This window comes from Lacerta agilis, chromosome 7 (genome assembly GCF_009819535.1).
Source record: "Lacerta agilis isolate rLacAgi1 chromosome 7, rLacAgi1.pri, whole genome shotgun sequence".
Classification (NCBI taxonomy): Eukaryota; Metazoa; Chordata; class Lepidosauria; order Squamata; family Lacertidae; genus Lacerta; species Lacerta agilis.
The window spans coordinates 48,475,306-48,498,407 of NC_046318.1; the positions used below are offsets into that span (position 1 = coordinate 48,475,306).

The 23,102-nt window shown below is 40.3% G+C and overlaps 1 protein-coding gene across 9 annotated transcripts in view; it reads right to left on the bottom strand.

Annotated features, from left to right (window-relative positions):
- The window catches only part of ST18 (ST18 C2H2C-type zinc finger transcription factor), a 128,743-nt gene that overhangs the window by 69,236 nt on the left and 36,405 nt on the right, over nucleotides 1–23,102 (bottom strand). For 6 of the 9 annotated variants that reach the window (XM_033155192.1, XM_033155189.1, XM_033155195.1 and 3 more), the window contains exon 2: nucleotides 2,178–2,232. In XM_033155192.1, the coding sequence (XP_033011083.1) occupies nucleotides 2,178–2,232 (55 nt within the window). Of the gene's footprint in view, nucleotides 1–2,127; nucleotides 2,146–2,177; nucleotides 2,233–15,681; nucleotides 15,789–23,102 lie in introns of those variants that run through there. The other 3 variants (XM_033155190.1, XM_033155191.1, XM_033155193.1) reach the window with 2 other exon arrangements.

A 23,102-nucleotide genomic window follows, 5' to 3' on the forward strand; every position in this document is an offset into this window, starting at 1 on the left:
TTGGGTAACATTTAAATGACCCAATCTTGTGAGCAGAGTCACAGCTTCCAGCCATGGAGTTCGCACCCCACTAGGTGTGGTGTGCTGAGACCCACATGATCAGCTCCCAGCATTATGAGTGCACCTCAGTTCACAAGGTTGGGTCATTAAAATCTGATCCCCTCTATGTGACACCCACACATATGTAAGGTCCCACAAATGCAGTAAGGAATGTTTCCCTACACCCCCTCCCCCATTTATTTATTTATTTTTTACAATATAATGATTGTGATTCACAACCCAACAATAAGCTAGAAGAAAAGCAGTACGGGCTGAGTGGCTCCAGCTATGGCATGCCTGCCTTCACTGTAGGATTTAGTATAATGAGTAATGATAAACAAAATTCGTACATGGTAGTCAGGGCCATATAGAAATTAGTACATCATCCACATACAGGTTGTGATCATCCCTTTTGTAAGGATTGCTGTAAAGAGTGAAATGAACACTTACTTTGTGATTATCTATTCATTACTTCCTATGTGGCAAGTGCTTTCCATATAAGAATGTGTGAAGTAGTTCTAAACAGTCTTAAATGGTCAAAGTGTTTCTCTTTGTTTGCCTAAAACGTTATGAGGAGTCATGGCTAGTTGGAATGTGGGCAAATCATAGCATTTAACAGCCCAGTCACCTCTTCTAGAGAAGCACAGACAACTTTACTATAGATATTGTCGACCTACTGAGATAACTTTTACCTATAGTTATCTTCGTAGGGGATAGTTTCAGCTGCCAGGGCTCCCTTGAAGCTGTTATGGTCCTGTTTTGTCTGCTCTCTGTACAACAGCGTTTGCCCTGATGGGACTTTCTCTGCCCTGACCTAACTTGGCCTGATGTGACTTGATTTACCTATCTTGACCTAACCTTGCTTACTGTGACCTCCTCTTGCCTACTGTGACCAGACTTTGACTTGATGACTTGACCTTCCATGTGACCCTTAAGTGCCCATGGAACAAGACAACAATAGGCTGTGCACTGCAGTCTACATAGATCACTGGTTTTAACCTCTCCTGGTCCACCACATACCTACGCCGATAACAAGAATGCCTGTGAGATCAGGTCTGGCTCTGCTATCTGAGTTGCTGACTTCCCATTCTCTTCCAGCTCCATGTTTCTCATAGGGCAATTCCGCAAGTAATGGTTGAATCATTTTTTTGCTACTATTTGCTTAGGATATACACTTGATTTAAAAATGGACTCATCTATACTGCATTAGCAACATTCATACAGGGCATAAGTAAATAGATACTTCAAAGGCACTTTAGAGAGTCATGTGTAAAAACACCCTTAGGGCATATGTGGTTAATTAATTGCACTGGCAAATTAGACTTGTTAGCATTACATCTAGTCATTTAAGTTTAGCTACAAACTTCATAACTAAATCTGCTTCAACGGGAGGTAAAATATCCCTATTTTATTTTACATATGCCCATTTCCCACTCACAATCAAGGGTCACAAAAAGCATTACCAATTATAATAAAAAGTTATTTTCCTTAAGGGGTTGTATGACTAGTCAATCATGTTTTCCAGATGTTTAGATCATTAAGGGGCCTTTTAATCTCAATATTACATTGCCATCTGTTCTTTACCCAATGAGAGAAAAACCAAAAGTTTAACTTTTTTATCGTACATTTGAACAGATAAATACAAAAACATTAGGGAAATTGCAAGTGTTTTGGGATCGAAGCAGTTCCAACTTTATATTGCTAAGGTCCCCCCCCCCCAACTTGCCAATAGCAGATTTGATTCAACAAGAAACAGACAAAACAGTAAAATGTATTCCCATGGTTTACCACAGTTTACATATAATTGGAAGAGGATCATTCTCGTTTGGTTGGGAGACAATACCTATTAAAAACACTGTCTGCATGTTCAAGGCCATTCTGCATCAACCTATCCAACAGCATTAGTTGGATTTTTAGATTACGTCTGTGAAATGATTGTACATTTGTGAGATTTTCTTTCCACCTCCACTCTCCCACACATCTAAATAACATTTCACTGCAGTTTGTGTCCTGGCTTGATTTAAAATGAGCCCTAAGGAAGGTGTAGACTCGCTGATGACACATTTGGGACCATGTGCAGAAATTTACATTTCATGGTGTGATGGGCACAGGGTCGTAGAAGGGGTCTTCTAACTCACCCTTGGTTCCTCTTGAACGTGTGCGTAGCTTTTTATCTTCACCATCTGCATCCATCTGTAACAGTAACAGAAAGTCTATTCACCATTGGAGGCGGTGGTGGGAGAATTGTTAACATGCCTTTACAAAGTTTCCATAGGCCAAGAACTTATTAATCTTGTCACTCAGATAAAATGCCATCTGTGAATAACTTTTAAGCATAGTTCAGAAGATATTCGTAATGGAAAAATATTTAATTAAGCAAATGCTAATTATTCCTTTTGGGCAAGTGCCAATGTCTGCAAGCGATCAAGATTTATGTTCTGATCCCAATGAGGTTAAATAACTGCTGAGGATGGGATCATGAGAACATATGAAGAGCCCTGCTGGATCAGAGTAAAGATCCACTAGTTCAGCATTCTCTTTCTCACATGCTTCTGTTGATGCCCCGTAGCAACTGATATTTGGTTGCATACTTCCCTGGAAGATGAAGGCTCCAATTAGTTATCAAAGCCAATGAGAAATCTGTCAGTCTAAGAATTTGTCAATCGCCTTTTAAAGCCACACAAGCACCACATTGAATAAATAAATACTAGTGTTATGAAAGATGGAGGGGGAATCTCTTTGTTCACTTCCTACATATTGCATACATATACAAATTGTATCCATCTATCATGGTTCCCTCATTCATCTTCCTTCACAACTAAAAAAATCCAAATGCTTTAGCCTTGCCTCCTATGGAAGATACTCCTACCCCTTCATCATTTGTATTTCAGTTGCTATGGGGTCATACTGGTAGTAAAAGTGGATTTGGAACATCAGCACATTGGTTCAATGGGAGCGCCATGTGCTAGTAAGCTAGGAATGGCCTTACTAGAAATGCAGCATGGTTTTTTTTCTATGGTCTATGCACAAGGTTCTAACAAAGCATGGAATCTGGTGGAGACACAGCATGAAGTTGGTCAGTGAAGCTATAAATAACTCATTGATGTAACTTCAAAGAGACATTTTAGCTACCACTTAGGATGGATGAATCTCTCCATTTTGGTTTTTCTGTTTCTAATTTTTCTAATCATAATCTAGTTATCAACAATTCCACATCTCTCTCTGTGTGTGTTCCCATTTCAGCATTTTAGTGAATTTTTTTTCCAGATTCACACATTTTTGCAAGAATCCCCCCCAATATAATGCAACTTTATCTATTATTTTCACTAATACACATGTTATTAGACATTTTTTCCTAATAGACACATATGCACATATTTGGCCACACATTATTTGTCTAGAGAACTCCACCACAAAATTCAGAAAAGTGTGAATTTTGAAGGATAGATGCTTTTTGGATCAATATTGTTGCATGAAGTGCAAATTAGGGAGTTTTGCATTAAAATGTACTCCAAACATCTTGAGAACATCCCATATCCAGGCTAAAGTCCCCACAACCCAGAGCAGCTGGCTTCCAGAAATACCCTTTACCTCCAAAGGTGCCTCGGGGTGTTCAACTGTTACCTAACTTAACCCTAATCTTTCTCACACCTCCCTGCCAACTATGTGACTAATGCAACCATGCAACCAAATAAACCCCTAAATATCACCCCCTCCAGTACAGAGTGGGGGGGGGGGGCACTGCTTGAACAATGCAGTCAGGTTAAAAAAATCCTAGCACTTAGCTATATTTGTAAAGATAAAGTGCTGTATATGTGTGCCTTTAACTGAATTGCTTTTGTGATGTGTCTAGATCCAGGCCTGGTCAGCCCTGAAGCAACTGGTGATCGAAGAAGAAGAAGAAGAAGAAGAAGAAGAAGAAGAAGAAGAGTTTGGATTTGATATCCCACTTTATCACTACCCTAAGGAGTCTCAAAGAGGCTAACATTCTGCTTTCCCTTCCTCCCCCACAACAAACACTCTGTGAGGTGAGTGAGACTGAGAGACTTCAAAGAAGTGTGACTAGCCCAAGGTCACCCAGCAGCTGCATGTGGAGGACCGGAGATGCGAATCCAGTTCACCAGATTATGGGACTGCCACTCTTAACCACTACACCATACTGGAACAGAGAGTGGGCTGGTTGGATACAAGAAAACAGCCATAATTTTATTGTATTATAGGAAAATCTTAATAAAAATTATCTTTAATAATAAATAAATAAATAAAATTATTTCTACATGCATGCATTTGTAGACAGAGCAGCTTAGTCCTCTCACCCACATCCTGGGCTGGCCACAACAATGCTCCCAGGTGCATTATGCAGCTGGCAGGAGCAGAATTGGCTACTCTAGATTAATCTTTTGTTCTAAAGATCCAACTGCAGAAACCAAAGAGCCACAAACAGCTATTTTGCTCCAGATTATAACACAGTTACACAGCCCACTAATGGATATTTCACATTGTGGAATGCCCTCCCATCAGCTGTCAAGGAGATAAGGAACTACACAACTTTCAGAAGGCATCTGAAGGCAGTCCTGTATTGGGAAATTTTTAATAGTTGACATTTTATTATGTTTTTATATCTGTTGGAAGCTGCCCAGAATAGCTTGGGCAACCCGGCCAAATTGGCGGGCTATTACTACTACTATTACTACTACTACTACTACTACTACTACTACTACTATTGTGGTGGCATCACTACCTCTGATTGCTGTGAAGGAGTCTGGGTTTTGGAAAGGAAAAAGTTGGGGCAGAAAGATAATTGAAAGTTCTTCAACGATCAGGAGCTAAGTATGCCAGCCAGATCCTTAGTCTGTCAAGTGGCTGAGCTAATGGACTGGAATGGCTGGTGTATGTTTTTCTCAAAAACCCAGGAAGCAGCTGGATTCTCCTTGAGAGTTCCTAAGGGGAAATGTGACACCTCTCTCCCTGCTTCAGCCAAGGATGATGTAATCTCAATCTCTGTGTGAAGAAAAAAGCATGTTTTCCTACATTTATATCCTGCCAAGGAAGCCAAGGAAGTATACATTTGGTTCCCAGGCACTGACCAGATCCAGGTCTACCTTATGTCAGCAAGCCGGTGTCCTCATGTGAACTGAAACAGGTGGAAATATAATTTTGAGCACTAGAAAGCACTTGGGGGAGGCTGCCTCTCTGGGGATTTGATATGGAGCAATGGTTTTCTTTTTGTAATATTGTTATGCTTTCAATTTCCACCTGTGCTCAGCTAGTATATTTGTAATAAACTCAATATTTCTACAATTCTACACCATATTTTTCAGTGATCTCAACAAACCAAAGTGAGTGGGTTCACTGTAACATCTCCCTACAATCTCAAATGGAAGGTGCACAACAATATTATGAAGTAGCTACACATGGAACGTGTGCAAAGGATGGTAACCAAGATGATCATGAGTCTGGAAACCAAGCTTTATGAGAAACAGTTGGAGGAGTTGAGTATGTTTAGCCTGGAAAAGAGGAGACTAAGAGGAGATATGATAGCCATCTTCAAATATCTAAAGGGCTGTTACAAGGAAGATGGAGCAAGCTTGCTTTCTCCTGCTCTGGGGGGTAGTGGCAGCATATGATAGCATGCACGCAGGAATATCAACAACCTCAGATATGCTGATGATACTACCTTGATGGCAGAAAGTGAGGAAGAATTGAAGAACCTTTTAATGAGGGTGAAAGAAGAGAGCGCAAAATATGGTCTGAAGCTCAACATCAAAAAAACTAAGATCATGGCCACTGGTCCCATCACCTCCTGGCAAATAGAAGGGGAAGAAATGGAGGCAGTGAGAGATTTCACTTTCTTGGGTTCCATGATCACTGCAGATGGTGACAGCAGTCACGAAATCAGAAGACGCCTGCTTCTTGGGAGAAAAGCAATGACAAACCTAGACAGCATCTTAAAAAGCAAAGACATCACCTTGCCGACAAAGGTCCGTATAGTTAAAGCTATGGTTTTCCCAGTAGTAATGTACGGAAGTGAGAGCTGGACCATAAAGAAGGCTGATCGCCGTAGAATTGATGCTTTTGAATTATGGTGCTGGAGGAGACTCTTGAGAGTCCCGTGGACTGCAAGAAGATCAAACCTATCCATTCTCAAAGAAATCAGCCCTGAGTACTCACTAGAAGGACAGATCCTGAAGTTGAGGCTCCAGTACTTTGGCCACCTCATGAGAAGAGAAGAATCCCTAGAAAAGACCCTGATGTTGGGAAAGATGGAAGGCACAAGGAGAAGGGGACGACAGAGGATGAGATGGTTGGACAGTGTTCTTGAAGCTACTAACATGAGTTTGGCCAAACTGCGAGAGGCAGTGAAGGATAGGCGTGCCTGGCGTACTCTGGTCCATGGGGTCACGAAGAGTCGGACACGACTGAACGACTGAACAACAACAACAACATGATAGCATGAACAACCAATGAAGTACAGTGTCCAAATGTTTCTTTCCATGACTCTAGCATGTCATAGAAGACAGGAGTGCCTGGCGTGCCTGGCGTGCTCTGGTCCATGGGGTCACGAAGAGTCGGACATGACTAAATGACTAAACGACAAGCATGACTGTATTCCAGCAAGGTCAACCAACATTTGGACCTGCTCAGTGTGGTGGGTGGTCACTGGATATATAGATTATATGAGAACTGGAAAGTCTGCAAGAGAAGGTTTTTGACATATTGACTTGGTGTTGAACTGGATATCCAGGTGGAAATAACAGCTAGGAGATGCAGGAATGTCTACTGGAGGTAAAGTTCTGGGGTAAAGAGTAAGATCAGGTGTCATCAGCATATTCATGGGACTGTGGGTCAGGAAGAGATAGTGTATGCAGAAAAAGAAGCAGCACGCAGGAATGGGTCTGTGAGGGATCCCAAGGGAATGATTCCCCCTGATACATGAACCTAATACTAATGAGTTGAGCAGTAGTCTGGTAAAATAAGGCCGTAGTATGTATGTATGTATTTATTTATTTAAAAATCTGATTCTAGGCATATGATGAAACAACTGCACAATGACCTCACAATTTGTTCAGAAGACAAAACCTCTGAGAACCTTTTAGTTATCACAGGGATCCAGACTGACACTGCTCCTACATTGGGTCTCTTCTATGTCACTGCAGTAATATGTAGCATGGTTCATCATGTGGTTTCACATTGCATGGATGCGCCATATGGCGAGGGTGATGTGTACAGTAGGCCTCAAATTTCAATCACTCACTTCATCATCTAAAAACAGTTGGGTAAACGATAATCTCTGCAAATGCAAATTTATCTAAATTATACTGTTAGCATGTGCACCAGTTTTTCACAATTACCCAGCAGCTTCTCTGCATCCTTTCTATTTGCGTAGAAAAGCAGTGGCTGTCTGAAGTGCAAACGGGGCTTCTAAGTATCTGCTGAACATGGATATGGATGGAGTTTGCTTGTGACATTTGTTCCCTGTTTACCAAACTGGTTTTTTGTTTTTTTTAGTGAACGTATTTTCCTCCATCATATACAGAAGGATACAACTATATAATGTTGAGATTTATGGTTAAAGTCCACGTGAAACAAGGGGGTACATCCCTCTTCAAGATTGTGAGGAAGACTAAAGGGGGCCGAATTAACTAGCTGAAGATGAAACAACATTTGTGTGCCTCTCTATTTCCCCCCTGCTAATTATTACAGAGGGCTACATGAGACACAGAACATATGGTACATGACATATGACCCAAATAGCTCTTTACAGGAATAAACAAGCAGTCAAATGCTTGAACAGATTTTTGAAAATGTTATGCAAATACTTGAATAACTCTGTTGCTGCTGTGTTTGTCTCATGCAATCAGAAACTAGAAATATACTGTACTATATTTGCAATTTCCAGAAACTGAATGTCATATTTTCATCTGCTTGATTTATAGCTAATGGTTCGCAACACAGCGATTAAAAATAAGGTGTCTGTTTGATCAGAAATGAAAACTTGCCCATGGTTGCTTGCTGCCATTCAAGCCTAATACAGGGTTGGTTGCAATGTGACTGCAATGGTAATGGGGAAGCGTAGCTCTGTTCTCTGATGCTGAGTAGTGATTGAAGGCACTGACCTGCCATAGACTTATAATAGGGGAGCAGGTGTGGCAATGATGGACTTTAATTTCCTTTAATAAACCTTTTATGTGCCACACTTTTACTGCCATTCTATGCTCTCCAAGGTCCTGCACATAATAGGTTCATTACTTTTGATTACTATAGTCTATTGAGACAAACAACTCCAGAACACACTATATATTATGTTCAGTTAAACCAATACAGACTATTTATCCAATGTGCATTATTTCACCTGCAACTCTGCTGACAAAATTAACAGCCGCTCCTGTAAGCTAAAACTGTTTAAAACCACTGGTACTCCTTTGTCATCATTTCATAATAAATACCACACCAATCACTACATTTCTCTTTTAACTGTGTAACGAAAAAAAGGGGGGGCTGCCTCTTTTTAAGCAGCAGTTACTTGGGGTTTTATTTTGTCATGAATATTTAAAAACCACACAATGGATGAAAACCAGCAGCCAAATCAATATAGGTGATTCTTTCTATTGATTTTCTTTCTTTAGGAAAATCATTTGAATTTATGACAGATGTTTAAACAGATTAAGATTAAACTGGCTAAGGCCTGTTTAGTATGATGAGCATAGCACTGTAAACCCATCATCATGGGCTGAGGGCGTCTGTTGCATATAAAACAGTCCACTCACACACAACTAAAAAAAGGGGGGAGCTTTATTTTTCAGGAAACTGGGTGTAATCCGCATAGTACGACAACTGTGCAGCTTTCATTCATTTAAGTGGGTCTTTTGCAGGGCTGTCAAATAAACTTGAGGGATTATTCCTACTGCCTTTGATAGAGACTGGTGCAATCTTATTCTTGGTCTCCTCAGAAATTAGACCCCTAGAGTTCAATGGGATTTACTTCCAGGGAAATGTCTACAGAACTGAAGCCTAAATTTCCTTCATATGACCTAAGTTCAGTTACCTTACATTACCATACACTTTCCTAAAAAGGAAGTTGTTGTGAAATAAGCCACACTTCCAGGTAGGGTGGTTAGAATGTGGGTGGCACAACTTTTCATCATCAACTCTGGGAATAATCTTTTATTTTTATGTTAAAAGAATATATCATTTTGCATTTAATTCAAGGGAGACTGGCTTACATTAGTAGCAATAAATATGGCATAGCTAGATGTCATCATGACCCAACAGCCCGATGCTCTGCTATATCCAGCATCCTCTCGCAATCCATGACAATTAATGGATGGCTATTTTGTCCCATCGCTTTCATTCTTAATTCTACATATTTGCAAAACATGTACTACTAGTACATAGAAAAGAATCAACTTACCATGACTCTTTGGGTGAACTTTATGTAGTACTGAAATTATTGGAAATAAAGAGTAGTCAGCCTCTCACAATATGTGTATGTCGCTACAGGATATTTTTCCAAATAAGGCCCATGTTGAATGGGAAGTTTCATTATTTGTACCTAATTTATGCTGCAGTGCCTGGACCATTGGTTGTGGCCTCAGTGGGACTACTATGGAACTTCACTGAGGTGGGAATCCCTTAAATAGCATGGACAGGAGACGACAATAATGCAAGTGTTCAGTCAACACATAGGAGGGTCAATGAGACAACCACCTCCTCTTTGCAGACCTCCTTTATTATTCCAGTTTAAACCAGGCACTGTTTCTCTGCTTACTGCATCAAGGAACAGATTTTGGCCTAGTTTTCTAGCCTAGTCATCTCCTCAAATGTACTTTTCTATATGCAGGTATGAGTTTCTTTATGCATATTTATATGTATTGTATGGAGGCACTGAGGTGAGCTCTATCTCCAGTTTGAAGTGGTATAGTCCAAGCTGGTTTACAAGCTTAGCAAGAACTTCGAGCTAATGCGGCAGTGATGCAGCTGGCTCCATAATGGTCAAAATGTCACACTGGTAAGTTGTCCAGAATACCATCTACTATTTCTTCCACTGCTCCCTGGAGTGGTACATGGTGCCACAAAAGTGACCAGATGAATACCTTCCAAGTGTGGAGGAGAAAGTGGGGTCATCCCCAATCACCAAGCCCCACACCACCAACTTGCATGCCAGCCATCCCCATATGCTCATCAAATGTAAGAAGGATTCTTGCTGCTCCCCCCAACAGTTGCTGGCTCACTGCATCTGGGCTCACAAAACAGGTTGAAAACTTCTATTCTGGGAAGTTATGCATAAGAGGAAAGTGTAGTGGAGTTCAGTAAGATATGTCATGTCAAGTTTAAAGTGTTCTGTGCTAAATTCTGAATAGGAAAAACAACTCTCTCCAGTAGAAAAAGAAGAATTATATTTCTTTGATATATTTCACTAACATTGTGCTGAAAAAAGAAGACAAAAATCCAAGCTTACATGGCTCCTGGACAAGGCCGTCTTTACCCGGGGGGGGGGGAGGGGTGTGGGGCACCCGGGCGCTGAATTCTGGAGGCGCCAGGCGCCCGCCGCTGAAGCCGCCTAACCTCTTAACTATCTACCTGTTATGAAATAATAAATAATTTTGATCAAGCTAGAAAAATAAAATACATATATATCTAGGTATTAACGAAATGTATACCTACTGTTTCACTAAAGGACTTTTGATTTTGTGCACTCATTTACCAAAGACGCGCCTCGCCAGCACCAGCGCTTGTCATTCACAACGGGGTGCTGGGCGGATCTTTGCACCCCGGCAGCGCATATGCTAAAGACCCCACTGCTCCTGGAGGAGTAGCCACGTTAGTCTGTCGCATCAAAAACAAGGAGTCAGATTTATTGTCGCATTGTTTTCTGCACAAGAGCTACTCCATCAGATACATGTTGTTTTTACTTTTACAGTACAGTCTCCACCTATTACAAGATGCTTTTCTGTCCATTAGAAAAAAACAAACCTAAATTTTGATGAATACCATGGCAGGGAAAATTGTTTTATTTTATTGTTTAGGTTTAAGAGTTATAACAGCACTAGAATTTATATATTAATTTGGATGTTAATTATTTTTATGTAGAGTTTACAACGTTATTCCCAATTTCTAAGTAAAGGCTGCCATATTAAGAATACTTACTGGGATGAATATTTTGCAAACAGACATAAAATATATATTATGATTTAATCAAGACTTCCTCTAAGTATGTGCACACACAATGGAGCATTAGAGTTCATTTGACACTAATGATTTTCATTTTAATAAGGCCTTCAAAGAGCTTTTATATTCATTGATGACAGGTAGTGTTTTATGACATCTTAAAATATAAATATTATGCTTTGCCCTGAGTTTCTGGGAAGAGCCTTCATATCATTTTGGAGTGAAATGCAAAAAGATTATGTACAGTTAAGGATCCCCCCCTTCAAAAACGTGTGCATTGTGGCTCTCACATAAAAATCTATTTTAAAAATGTTCATCTTTTCTTAATGGACAATATCAGAGAGAAAGAGAAAGAGAGAGAGAGAGAGAGAGAGAGAGAGAGAGAGAGAGAGAGAGAGAGAGAGAAATACAAATGGATCTGCCTTGCCGATAGCAGTTTAAGCCATTATCACTGGATAGGCACAATTTTGGTACCACAGAACTTTATACAGTAGTTCTAATAGCTTGAACCTAATATGAGCTGTCTGCTTGTCTTGATTTTAGCCTGCATAATCAAGGCCTCAATTCTGTAGTATGTCCAATTGAAGTCAATGGAACTTCTGAGTAGACATGTAAACAATTGCATTGCAAAACACATAACAAATGTATGTGCTGTGCTGGAGCTCTTGTTCGGTGATCCCAATGTAATTTTAAAAATAAAATAAAGACAGCCATCATCTGACCTAGTTTGGATTGAAGATCATAACATAGGCAGAGGTGTCCAACCCTTTCCCAAAACCACAACACCAGTCTAGATTTTTCTAGAAGCTACGGAAGGGGAAACTTGCAAGCTAAACTTTCATCAGAAGCTCAAATGCACAACTCTAACTTAACATGCAGCGTGGCCCTTGTATAACTAGGAGCCTCCACACTACAAGTTATTTTATATGTATAAAGCTAGCTACTAAAAAAAATACTCTGCTTTTCCTCAGCAATTAAGTGCTTTCCTGAGTAAAGTGGCCTTCTATCACTTTCAGAATATATCCAAAAATGGTCTGCATACATATGAAGATCTATTGATGCCTTACTTCAAGAATACTCAACACTTGGGACAAAGTTCCTTCACCATGTGCTTCTCACATAATGCCTCTGGGAGCAGCTCCCATGTTTTATATGATCATGGCAGTCTTAAGAAAAGAGTTGCTACTACCTCACAAGGTGTTGGAGCCAGATACATGGAGATAATAGTTCATGTCTTCAGTTCCTTATGTCATCCCAGCCCACGCCTGAGTCTACTGGTACCCAACTGCAGCTGCAGAAACCATCACCCAGAAGATGTTAGTTGTATGAGCCAACACTCAATAACTCATAGGCCAACTACATAAAATATTAAAATGCAATCCTAATAATGTCTTACACAGAAGTAAATTTCATTCATTTCATTGGAGCTAAGTATAGGATAAATGTGTGAGTTTATAATATTGCAGTTTAAGTGTGTGGCTGTATTTGTGCACCTTACTCCCTTTAAAAGTACCGGCGGGTGGCACTGCGGGTTAAACCACAGAGCCTAGGGCTTGCCAATCAGAAGGTTGGCGGTTTGAATCCCCACGACGGGGTGAGCCCCTGTTGCTCAGTCCCAGCTCCTGCCCAACTAGAAGTTCGAAAGCACGTCAAAGTGCAAGTAGATAAATAGGTGCTGCTCTGGCAGAAAGGTAAATGGCGTTTCCGTGCGCTGCTCTGGTTCACCAGAAGTGGATTAGTCATGCTGGCCACATGACCCAGAAGCTGTACGCTGGCTCCCTCGGCCAGTAACGCGAGATGAGCGCCACAACCCCAGAGTCTGGACCTAATGGTCAGGGGACCCTTTACCTTACCTACTCCCTTAAAAAAAATCACACAAAAAATATCAAGGGAACATGTTAATCCAGACCAGGATCCAGACCAGGATGATTAAACCTTTCCCATACCATTTCCCACTGAAAATCAGCTCAATTGAAGCACCATTTGTACTCATATCATTTTCCCTTCCTTGGCAAATAGCAGCTGAATGGAGAAATGCCATGGGAGAAAAAGTTGGTTCTTATGTTGTACCATGACCATGATCTGGACTGGAGCCATCAGTTTTTTATAGATCTTAAAAATGATATTCAAATATGATTACACATTTAGTGTGTCATCTAGTCTGGCCATCAGTCAAATGCCCCCGTTAAAAAGGTTTGGGTTTGAGTTAACATGTGGTGACGGAAACATTTTATCTGTGGTGGTTAATGTGATGGCTCATTCACCTCAGCAAAAAAGAGATAAGGAGAAAAAATAAAAAAGAAGAGACTAAGTCTCAAACTGGTACCTCTGAGAGGATAATTTATTAGTATTTGTAAATTGATTGGGGTATTCAGATAAAAACTGTTCAGGAGCACTGCAAATCACTAATATGTGAAATATAAACATTACAATGAATTCAAAATGCTGAAGCAAATCAATAAATGACCTCATGCTTGCAAGTCACCACTTGATACTACAGTCTGCTAGTGATCAATACCTTTTTGGACTTTGAAAGAAAGTTGTAGAGCTGAGGAATAGCCACCAAGCACAACTCATTAGATTGAAAAGAAGGTAGTCTGAATGCTAAGTCCTAAATGTTTATTATGTGTCCAGGGCAAGATCATGTGGTGCTGGAAATGGAGAAAAGTTCTTCTGCCAGGGATCAGGTCGTAAATCAGCATAAAATTTACTGTGTTATTATGAATAACAATGGTCACGTGTGTGTGTGTGAGTGAGTGTGTGTGTGTGTGTGTATCTTGGTTACAAACAAGATGTCAATTCACTTGCAATTTATACAATGTAGATCAAAAGGAAATTGTTGCCCAGAGGGAAGACTGAAGCCAAATCAACAAAATTGCATATGGAATCTTTAAATCTGTTTAAAATAGGATGAATAGTATTGCTTGGATAGGAGACTAAAGTCAAATCAACCAAATCGTATATGAATGCTTTTAATCTATTTAAAGTAGGAGAAATATTATACTTCAAACACACACCCCACTCTCTTAGTAGAAATTATACATTCTTATCTACAATGCAAAGGAAGTTGTTGAACAATGCAGACTATTGCTTCAAAAAAGGTCCATGACATATTTTTTAGCACTTGCCAAGAAACAAACTTAAGTATTCTTCTCCCCCCCCCCCTGTCATGAATTCTTTAGTCATGTTTCATTCATTCCACCCCCTCCTCCTTCAGCAGGTATAAAATGTAAAAATGGGATTGAAGGATCTTTTCAGCAATGTGTAGCTTTTTGGATTTTGATAACTTCTTTTTCAAACACAGTATTTTCCATTTCAACATTATTGCTGGTGCATCCCCCAAAATGAAAAATGAATGGTGCAAATTTGACTGCTTCAGCTGTGTTACTATCCTCCCAAACTAAAATAAATAAGTCCAAACACTAAATCTAAATCTGAAAACAGATTCAATTTGAGACTACATACCGTGTAATCCATTCTAGGACACCATGATTACTGATGGCCAAATGCTATGTATATTTTTGAAGGAGTATTTTTCAAAGGGGGGTCTAATATTTGAAAATGCATAACGGCGGAATAAATGTTAGACCAGAGACAAGCTTGGATGGTTCTGTAATGAGGATGATTTATTTTGATTCTCACTTCTGATTTCAGAGTTGTCACTGCTGTTGTGTTCCTCATCCATGCAACTTTGCACAACTGGCAGTGCTGAATATAAACCAAAGCCATATGTTTATGTCCTTTTGCCAAACGATTACAGCAAATAGTTCTATTATTCCCTTAGGTAACTAATGTGTGCCAAGGATTTCTATTAGTCTGCTTTACCAAGGCATCAGAGGGTAAAGTCGCAGCTTTATGAAATGAGGGGGCAGGTGCCAGCTTTATATTTTCAGAACAAATATGTAAAAAAAAAAAATTATACCACATAAAAGATTGGACAGCACAAGCCGAAACAGAATCTTAATTTTTTAAAATAAATAAATATCTGTATGATTTCTTTTACAATGAAATGTGTTTTTTTGAATAGCCTATGACAGAAAACCATTTATAATATAAATAACAAACTGTTTACGTGCACATGATGCGCACCGCAAACATTAATCATGTTAAACACATGCAAAACATGTGTTGTGACATTGCAAACATGCAACATTTGGTGCATGTTTGGTGCTGTATTATTATTTTTAAATTCTTATAATGAAAATGGTACATATTAAAATATATTTTCAATTCTGATGAGCACATGCGGCTCTGAAAATATTGTTGCTGCTTGCTCATTTGAGAATGAGAAAGCATCAGAAGTATCGGCCTGTTGTATTGAGAAGATGCTACATGGACCTATCAAATTTTGTTAAGAGTTTAAATGAAGCCAAAGTTTGGAAGTCATAATGAGATTTCCAAATGGAACAGCAACTCAACAAATGAAATCACATACTTTCCACTCAAAACTAAACACTGAATGCATTCTCCCACCTTTGCTTGCTTCGGAGCAAAATTATGTGCAAATTCCAAATGACCAAATCCGTCTCTCGGACCAAAATGTCTTGTTTGACTTAACAGATAATCCAAAAATTCATTCTCTGTAAGAAAGAATGCAAAATGAATGAGCAAAATCACAGACCAAGCAGGAGGAAAGTGTGCTAAATTTCTGCTCCCCTGCCCTGTTATCAGTGTATGTGTGAAGAGTCTGCCCTGTGCTTTTCAGTGGGTAAACTTCCATTACTTTGAAAAGAATTATAAGTGCACCTATACAAAATTCAATCCTGCTCTTAAAATAGTTTTATATTTTGAGGATTTGATGCTAACATTTGAGCACACATGGTAGATGTGAGCATTATAAATTTAAGTTATGGAGAATTGGATTGTTCTGTTTTAAACTAAGAGGGAAATTCATGCTACTTAACTGACACCTACATTATTTATTTGGAAATAAGATGCATAGATTTTACAAAACAGTACACAATGTTACATATGAGAGCCAGAGTACAGGAGAGGCTAGAAGAGGGAAAGATGCTGCTGGACTCAACTCCCATCAGTCCCAGCTGCCGGGACCAAAGATGATGGGAGCTGTAGCAAAGCAACATCTGGTGGGCAATGGGTTGTCCACTTCTGCGCTAGAGGGATAGACTTGAAAGACATTCTGTGAGGACTCATTTAATAAATACTGGTCTTTCTCTCTTTTTGCAATATTTCGCAATGGTTGGATGAAACAACCTTGGATAAGGGATACTTACAGCCCAATGTTACTGTCAAGTGCTCCACCTCCAGAGAATTAAAACTTAAACATTTCTTTAGTGGTTCTATCGGTTTGCAGAGCAGAACCTGTTTGAGAAAGGAAGGGGGCACCAAGAGCTGCAAAGCAGGGCTTAATAATTTGTGCAATGGCTCAGCGTTAGAGCTTAAACAAGGAGGAAGTGCATGATGTAGGAATAAATAGAAATATCCTGAGCAGGTGCAGAGTGCATTTCCTTCATCACTGAATTGATGACAAGGAGTCTGCACATATCAGAACTAATAGGGGAAAATGTCCAAATCATAGGTCAAGGCAGACTTGAGACCCAACATAACTTTTTCTAGAAATTAAATGCTCATGCTACAAAGGGCGCACTGATATAATGATGATGATTAACTGTACCACCATCAATATATGCAGCACTTTACAGAGTAGCAACATGGTATTAGGCAAACACAAGGAGTTAACAATCCAAAATTCCACACAGGGTCAGCTATAGAGGAAAAGGAGGAAGATGATGCATATGCTAAAAAGGAGAACAATATGCTGAAGTAGCACATCTAAGGGGAGGAATAAGGATTTCTTGGTTAGAGATCTAGGACCAGCAAGTATGCCTCACCCCAAGGAATGAAGTCAGGTTTTAGTCAAGTTAGCATAAGTCCGTATTTATGTCACTAAAGGTAAAGGTAAAGGTACCCCTGACCGTCAGGTCCATTTGTGGACGACTCTGAGGTTGCGCGCTCATCTCGCTCTATAGGCTGAGGGAGCTGGTGTTTGTCCGCAGACAGCTTCCGGGTTATGTGGCCAGCATAACTAAGCCGCTTCTGGCAAACCAGAGCAGCACACAGAAACGCTGTTTACTTTCCCACCAGAGCGGTACCTATTTATCTACTTGCACTTTGATGTGCTTTCGAACTGCTAGGTGGGCAGGAGCTGGGACCGAACAATGGGAGCTCACCCCGTCACAGGGATTCCAACCGCTGACCTTCTGATTGGCAAGCCCTAGGCTGTGTGGTTTAGACCACAGTGCCACCTGCGTCCCTACTGTATATCTTAAGTTGATCCATGGGGTTGTTTTGGTTATCATATTAAATCAATGTCTGGCTTAACTATTTGCAACATTCAGTCCCCCATCTTTTATGTAAGTATTATATAATGATTCATTACTACAAGACCACCAACTAGATGGCTTTAAAAGGGGTTAGATAAATTAATGGTAGATAAGGCTATCAATGACTACTAATCATGGTTATCTCCAGTATTATGGGTAATATGCCTCTGAGTACCAGGTGCTGGGATTCACAAGCAGGAAAGTGCTCTTGTGCTCATGTCCTCCTTGTGGGCTTCCCTTAGGCATCTGGCTGTGAGAACAGAATGCTGCAAAGTGTAGGTTTTGAGTATGATGCAGCAGGGCTTGTCTTTTGTTCTTAATTTTTGACAATGCACTACACCAGATAAAGTGAAGCTCACTTGGTACATTAAAGTTGTCATGTAAATTAAAGAAGCCAGAAGTGCTAGTGTTAATCCCTCAAGATATATAAGCTACATTAACACTTAAGGAATCCAACTGAATAACTTGTATTTGCAGCACCAATGCTAACCTGAGAGTTTTTGATACTGAGTATTTGCTTAGTATTCTCTAAATAAGAAGACAGCAGCAGAAGATGAGTGCTCAGAAATTACTCTGAATCTAGTTCTTTGAGAAAATTCACATTAGTGTCAGTTTGTTCTTTTAATATTGAAAGCTGAAAAAAATGTTATTTGGTAATGCCAAACTTTGTGTACAATCACTTCTCCTGGAACTATTATTGTTGTTGTTGTTGTTGTTAGTTCAACTGGACATGATAGGACCATTTCAACTGTGCAAGAAAAGTTCTTGATGGACTGTGACCAATTTGTCTTGTTTTCAGAAATGGAAATGCCTGTGTCCTGGCTGCTTCAGATCAATTCTGCCTGTCCCCCACACCTCTTTTCAACTTCCTAGACTAAATATAGCCTATTATCTGTTCTTTTGACATGGTAGCTGAAAACATTTTCAGAAGTGTTCTGGAAATAATACTCTAGAACTTAACAATTAGGGTGGTTTCCAACAAATTGTACTCAGTGTAGACCTACTGAAATCAGTGAACTTGAGTAAGTCCATTGCAGCCAGTGCAGTTCACAGTAAAGATCTGCACTTTAACATTTATGCACAAATTTATCATGGTATGAGTTTACTTTTTTGTAGTTTGACAAGTTTGAGACAATCATATTAATAAATAATATTTCAGCCACTGAAATAAAAATATCTACTTTTAAAGTTTTCTGAGATATTACATAGACACACACACACACAATTTTTTTGGCATGGTTCTCACTACTCCTAGGCTTCTAATTCGTAACATGTCAAACAAAGAAAAGTTTAGCAAGTACACACAGCACCGAGTGAACATTACAGCTAAGAGGAGGGAAATGATCCAACTAACTAAAAGGATGTTAATCTTATAATAGACATGCTACTCAAAAAAATAGGTTGTGTGCCCTGATAAGATTTTAATTTACTAATCTTGTTCTGTACAAGAGCCACTTTGCACCTGCCTCTGTCCTTTTGTTTGCAACACATTATCCTAAAACAAAGGATCCCTGAATGAAGCCCTTTCTATATCCTTAAATTTAGCAGCCTTTTCTCCCTCTCTAATGCTCCATCAGGTTATATATTTATTAGCGATACATTTTCCACTTATTTTCTCAAAGATTGCCAATAAAGCACTAAATCACATAAGGGAGTAGCTGTAAACCCTTGGAGTCCCCCAATGTCAAACTCATTAGCATCCGAATAACCACACAGCAGCACATCATCTGCACAATTGTAAATTTTACTACTTTTAAATAGCATTTCTCAAAAGGCTCATTTTCAACTTTCTTCAGTGGTTGGCTCTCAGGGGGCAAGGCGCTTCCTGACGCTCACAGCTTCAACTCAACAACCGGGCCGTTTACTGTCAGAAGCGTCAGTCCTCTGCCCTAACCCCATCTGCTGTCTCTTGCTTCCTAAGGGACCGAGAGTTAAGACAGCACAGCTGAGATCCACTTAGGAAAGTGCACAGAGGGCAGGGGCGGGTGGAACTTTGCAGACTGACTACAAAGTGCAATAGATTTCTGACTGAGGCAGCGATGCTGCAAAAACGGCTCTGAAAAGTATCACGAAGCTGTAGGGATTTCCTAACCCCTTGACATTAGACAACATGATGAGCTGGGTTTCATCTTGATTGAAGGCCTCCGTCATTTCAAAGAGACTCTAGTATTTTGCTCTTGATGATGGACCAGTGCAGCCCGCAAGTCTTACGGATAAAAGAAAAACCACCTCTTTGATGGAAAATTAGCTTTTGAAATGATATTCAATGTATTTGTTAGCTATTTTCACATCCTTCACATTTTTAGGCTATGCATGTGTGAGTCTCAAAAGATGACAATTGTTTTGAAATGTAGGAAGACATGTTGTACCAAGTCAGATACCTTGTCCATCTTAGTTTAATATTGTCTGAATAATGTCAAGAAGTGCTTCTCTGGGATTACAGGCAGATGTTTTCCCCAGCCCTCCCTGAAGTTTCCGGGCACTAATAGGGCGCTCTGCTGTTGTACTATGGACCTTCCTCCCAAACACATTAAGACCTTCATACAGCACTGGGCTTTTCTCCATTAACCAATAAGTCAATGTAACAGCGCCTTCAATCAGCCTTCAGACAGATTGACCCTCCACTTGTTTCATCATTAAATAGACCTAGGAAGTTTATTGTGAGTTTTATATTCATGGTCACAGAAGCAGCAGATGGAGACAACCAGCACTCCTGCTGGTGTGTTTGCACCACATCACCCCTTCCTTCCCAGTAAGCAACAGTGACCCACCTACCAGGAAGCTAGCACAGCAGTTCTGTCCCACCCAGTTTGCAGCTTATGCATGGTCATGCTAACAGTACAGTGAAACAAGCAAACTGTCCAGTCTCTTATTGAGCATGTGAATATTTGAGCTGGAATAAATGGATATGTTTTTGGATGCTCCCTTGCCATATTTCATGATTGTGAAGATTATTTTACAAATATTGCTGTGTTGTTTGATACAGTTGCACACTTGAGGCTCTCACCATTACATGTTCTAATGAACGTATGCCGTCCTTTTTTTCCTGGGGGTAAAGCATGCCACTTCCTGTAACAACTTTGTGGTGAGCACCAGCACCTTTGTTTAAAAAGGGGGGGGGAGGAACACTGGTGGTAGCAGCAGAGCCACAGCAAAATAGTCTCCTGCAAGGAGAACAATGTTTCTTCCCCATCCACTTTCATCCTTAGGTTAGGGGATTAGGCCTATGGACCTGTTAGGCCTGAGAGTATAGGCCTGGAGTTGGCAACCCATGAACATTGGCCCATTGGCCCAACTTCAAAAGCTCTACTAGTGTGTACTGCAAATTTTCTTTTTTAATAACATTTTATTTTTCCCAAAAAAATAAAAAAAATAAAAATAAACAACAATGCAAAACAAATTGACTTCCCTCTAATCCCTTCCTTGGTTCTAGTCTTTATCAAGATACTGCATGTCCATTGTTAAGTTTGTAACATATTTAAATCCCCTATTATCCATTCATAATAAAATTACAAGTACCGGTAATCTTAAAACCCTGCTAATGTATTAACCTGTGTACATTGCTTCTGTATATATGCAATAAACATCTTCTAGTCTTCCTTAAATTCATTATCAACTCTTCCTCTTAATTTCATCATCAATTTTGCCATTTCAGTGTATTCCATTAGTTTAACTTGCCAGTCTTCTTTAGACGGGACACCTTCTTCTTTCCAATATTGTGCTAATAAAGTCCGTGAGGCTGATGTGTACTGCAAATTTTCAATGTGTGTCAACGTAGCTGCCAGCATGATTTGCCCTATGGACTACATGTTAACCAAATGCACAATAAGCTGCATTCAAAAAGTCCACACATATAGGTGTTTAGATGGCAATACTGTTGAGGGAAGTTGAAAGATGCTAATATTAGTTAACCTGTACCACTTACATGTTATGGGGTGGGGCATGCCATATGGCATGTATGCTTTAAATTCTGCATTTGTTGGTTGGTATATATCAATAAAAATCCTTAAAAGAAAATAAAAAGCGGCACATTTCATTATGAGTTCAGCAATTATCTAAATAAAGGTGTGAGATAGAGGAGCAGTGCAACTCTGTCATGCGCTGAAAGTTCTCTATGTGCCCATCAAAGAAGCCATTCATTAGGAGGGCCTTGTGGATTAGCTGTGGCTTGAGTTGTTATCTGCAAACACACTGGTTGCTTTTAGATTCTACTATTGCTACCTGCAAAGTTGTAGCTTAAAATTAGCAATCTGCAACCCGAGTAATGGCCCTGAAAAGGAAGTTTGACCCCTTTTGTGCGGCCAAGCGAAGTCTCCCTGTACCCTGGGGCAGCCCCTGAGGGAAATAATGACTCATGACAACGTTCTATGGGATTAAATTGGCCACAACTGTATTAATATTTCAGATGTAGGAAGACCTTGGCTCAGGCATTGGGCGTTTATCCTTTCCAGCCCCCCAGCTGGGGTTCTGGGTAACTTCAGGGTTATCCAGCATGATTGGGAAGTGGGCTAGTCTGTAGAACATATGTTCAAGCAGATAGCCCACCCCCTATGTTCGCTGCCGCTGGAAGGGGAGGGCAGTGACGACCCTGGGCGTTTGGTCAATGCCTCCCCCTGAGACCCCTTTAATGGGAACCCTGTTATCGCCACCGCAATGGGGGCAGGGGTCACCGCCCCATGCCCCTCCAATCCTGTAAATGACTAAAGGATTCCGCCCAAGGCCTGCAACCGCCAAAGTTGTGACGAATTGCTATGGGAAAGGCGAAACCTGCCAATGCAAGGAAATTCCTTTCCGGCCCTTCAACAGCGACCTTGTCATAGCAGTGCCTGCGTGGCTGTGGAAAAAAGTGGTTAAACCTGCAAAGTAAGCGTCAATTGAGGGAGTGGAGGGTGGGGAAGCTCTGAATCCAATGACTGCTTCCCAGGTATCACTCAAGTTCTATTGTGTGTACTGTATAATCCCTCCTTCTACCTGGCCAATCCCCCTGGCAACACCTCCCCAGCCGGGATTGGGCGGCTGCTAGAGTAGGTGGAGTCCACAGGTATCCCAACCTGGGAAGGCGAAGCCAAACCAACTGCCAGGAGCTGCCACCATGATCCAACGAGTCTCCCCGCAACCTCGCAACATGCGCACCCCATTTGATGTGGGGAACGCTCATTTCACCATCACGATAGACATGCCAATGCAAAATTTTCATACACTTTAATGTTGTAACCTGCCCTGTGGCCTTAGGATGAAGGGCAAATAAAGGAATAATTCTGTTTGGGGGAAATAAAACCATTTTATATGAGGTATTTTTATTCCACTTTCTGGAACACCCATGTATAATGCAAAACCATTAACCAACACTGAACCATTTTTTGAATTATGTGAGCTTATTCCCACAATGCATGTTCCTTCCTATATGTGACAGTTCCTTCGATGCCATCTCAAAAACTGAGTTTGTGCCCCATAGGGTGCTGTTGTGATTGGTTCCAATCAAACGTTGGTTCAGAAATCTGAACCATTATTTGCGCTAACTTTACATTTTATTTCCAATTTTATGACTTT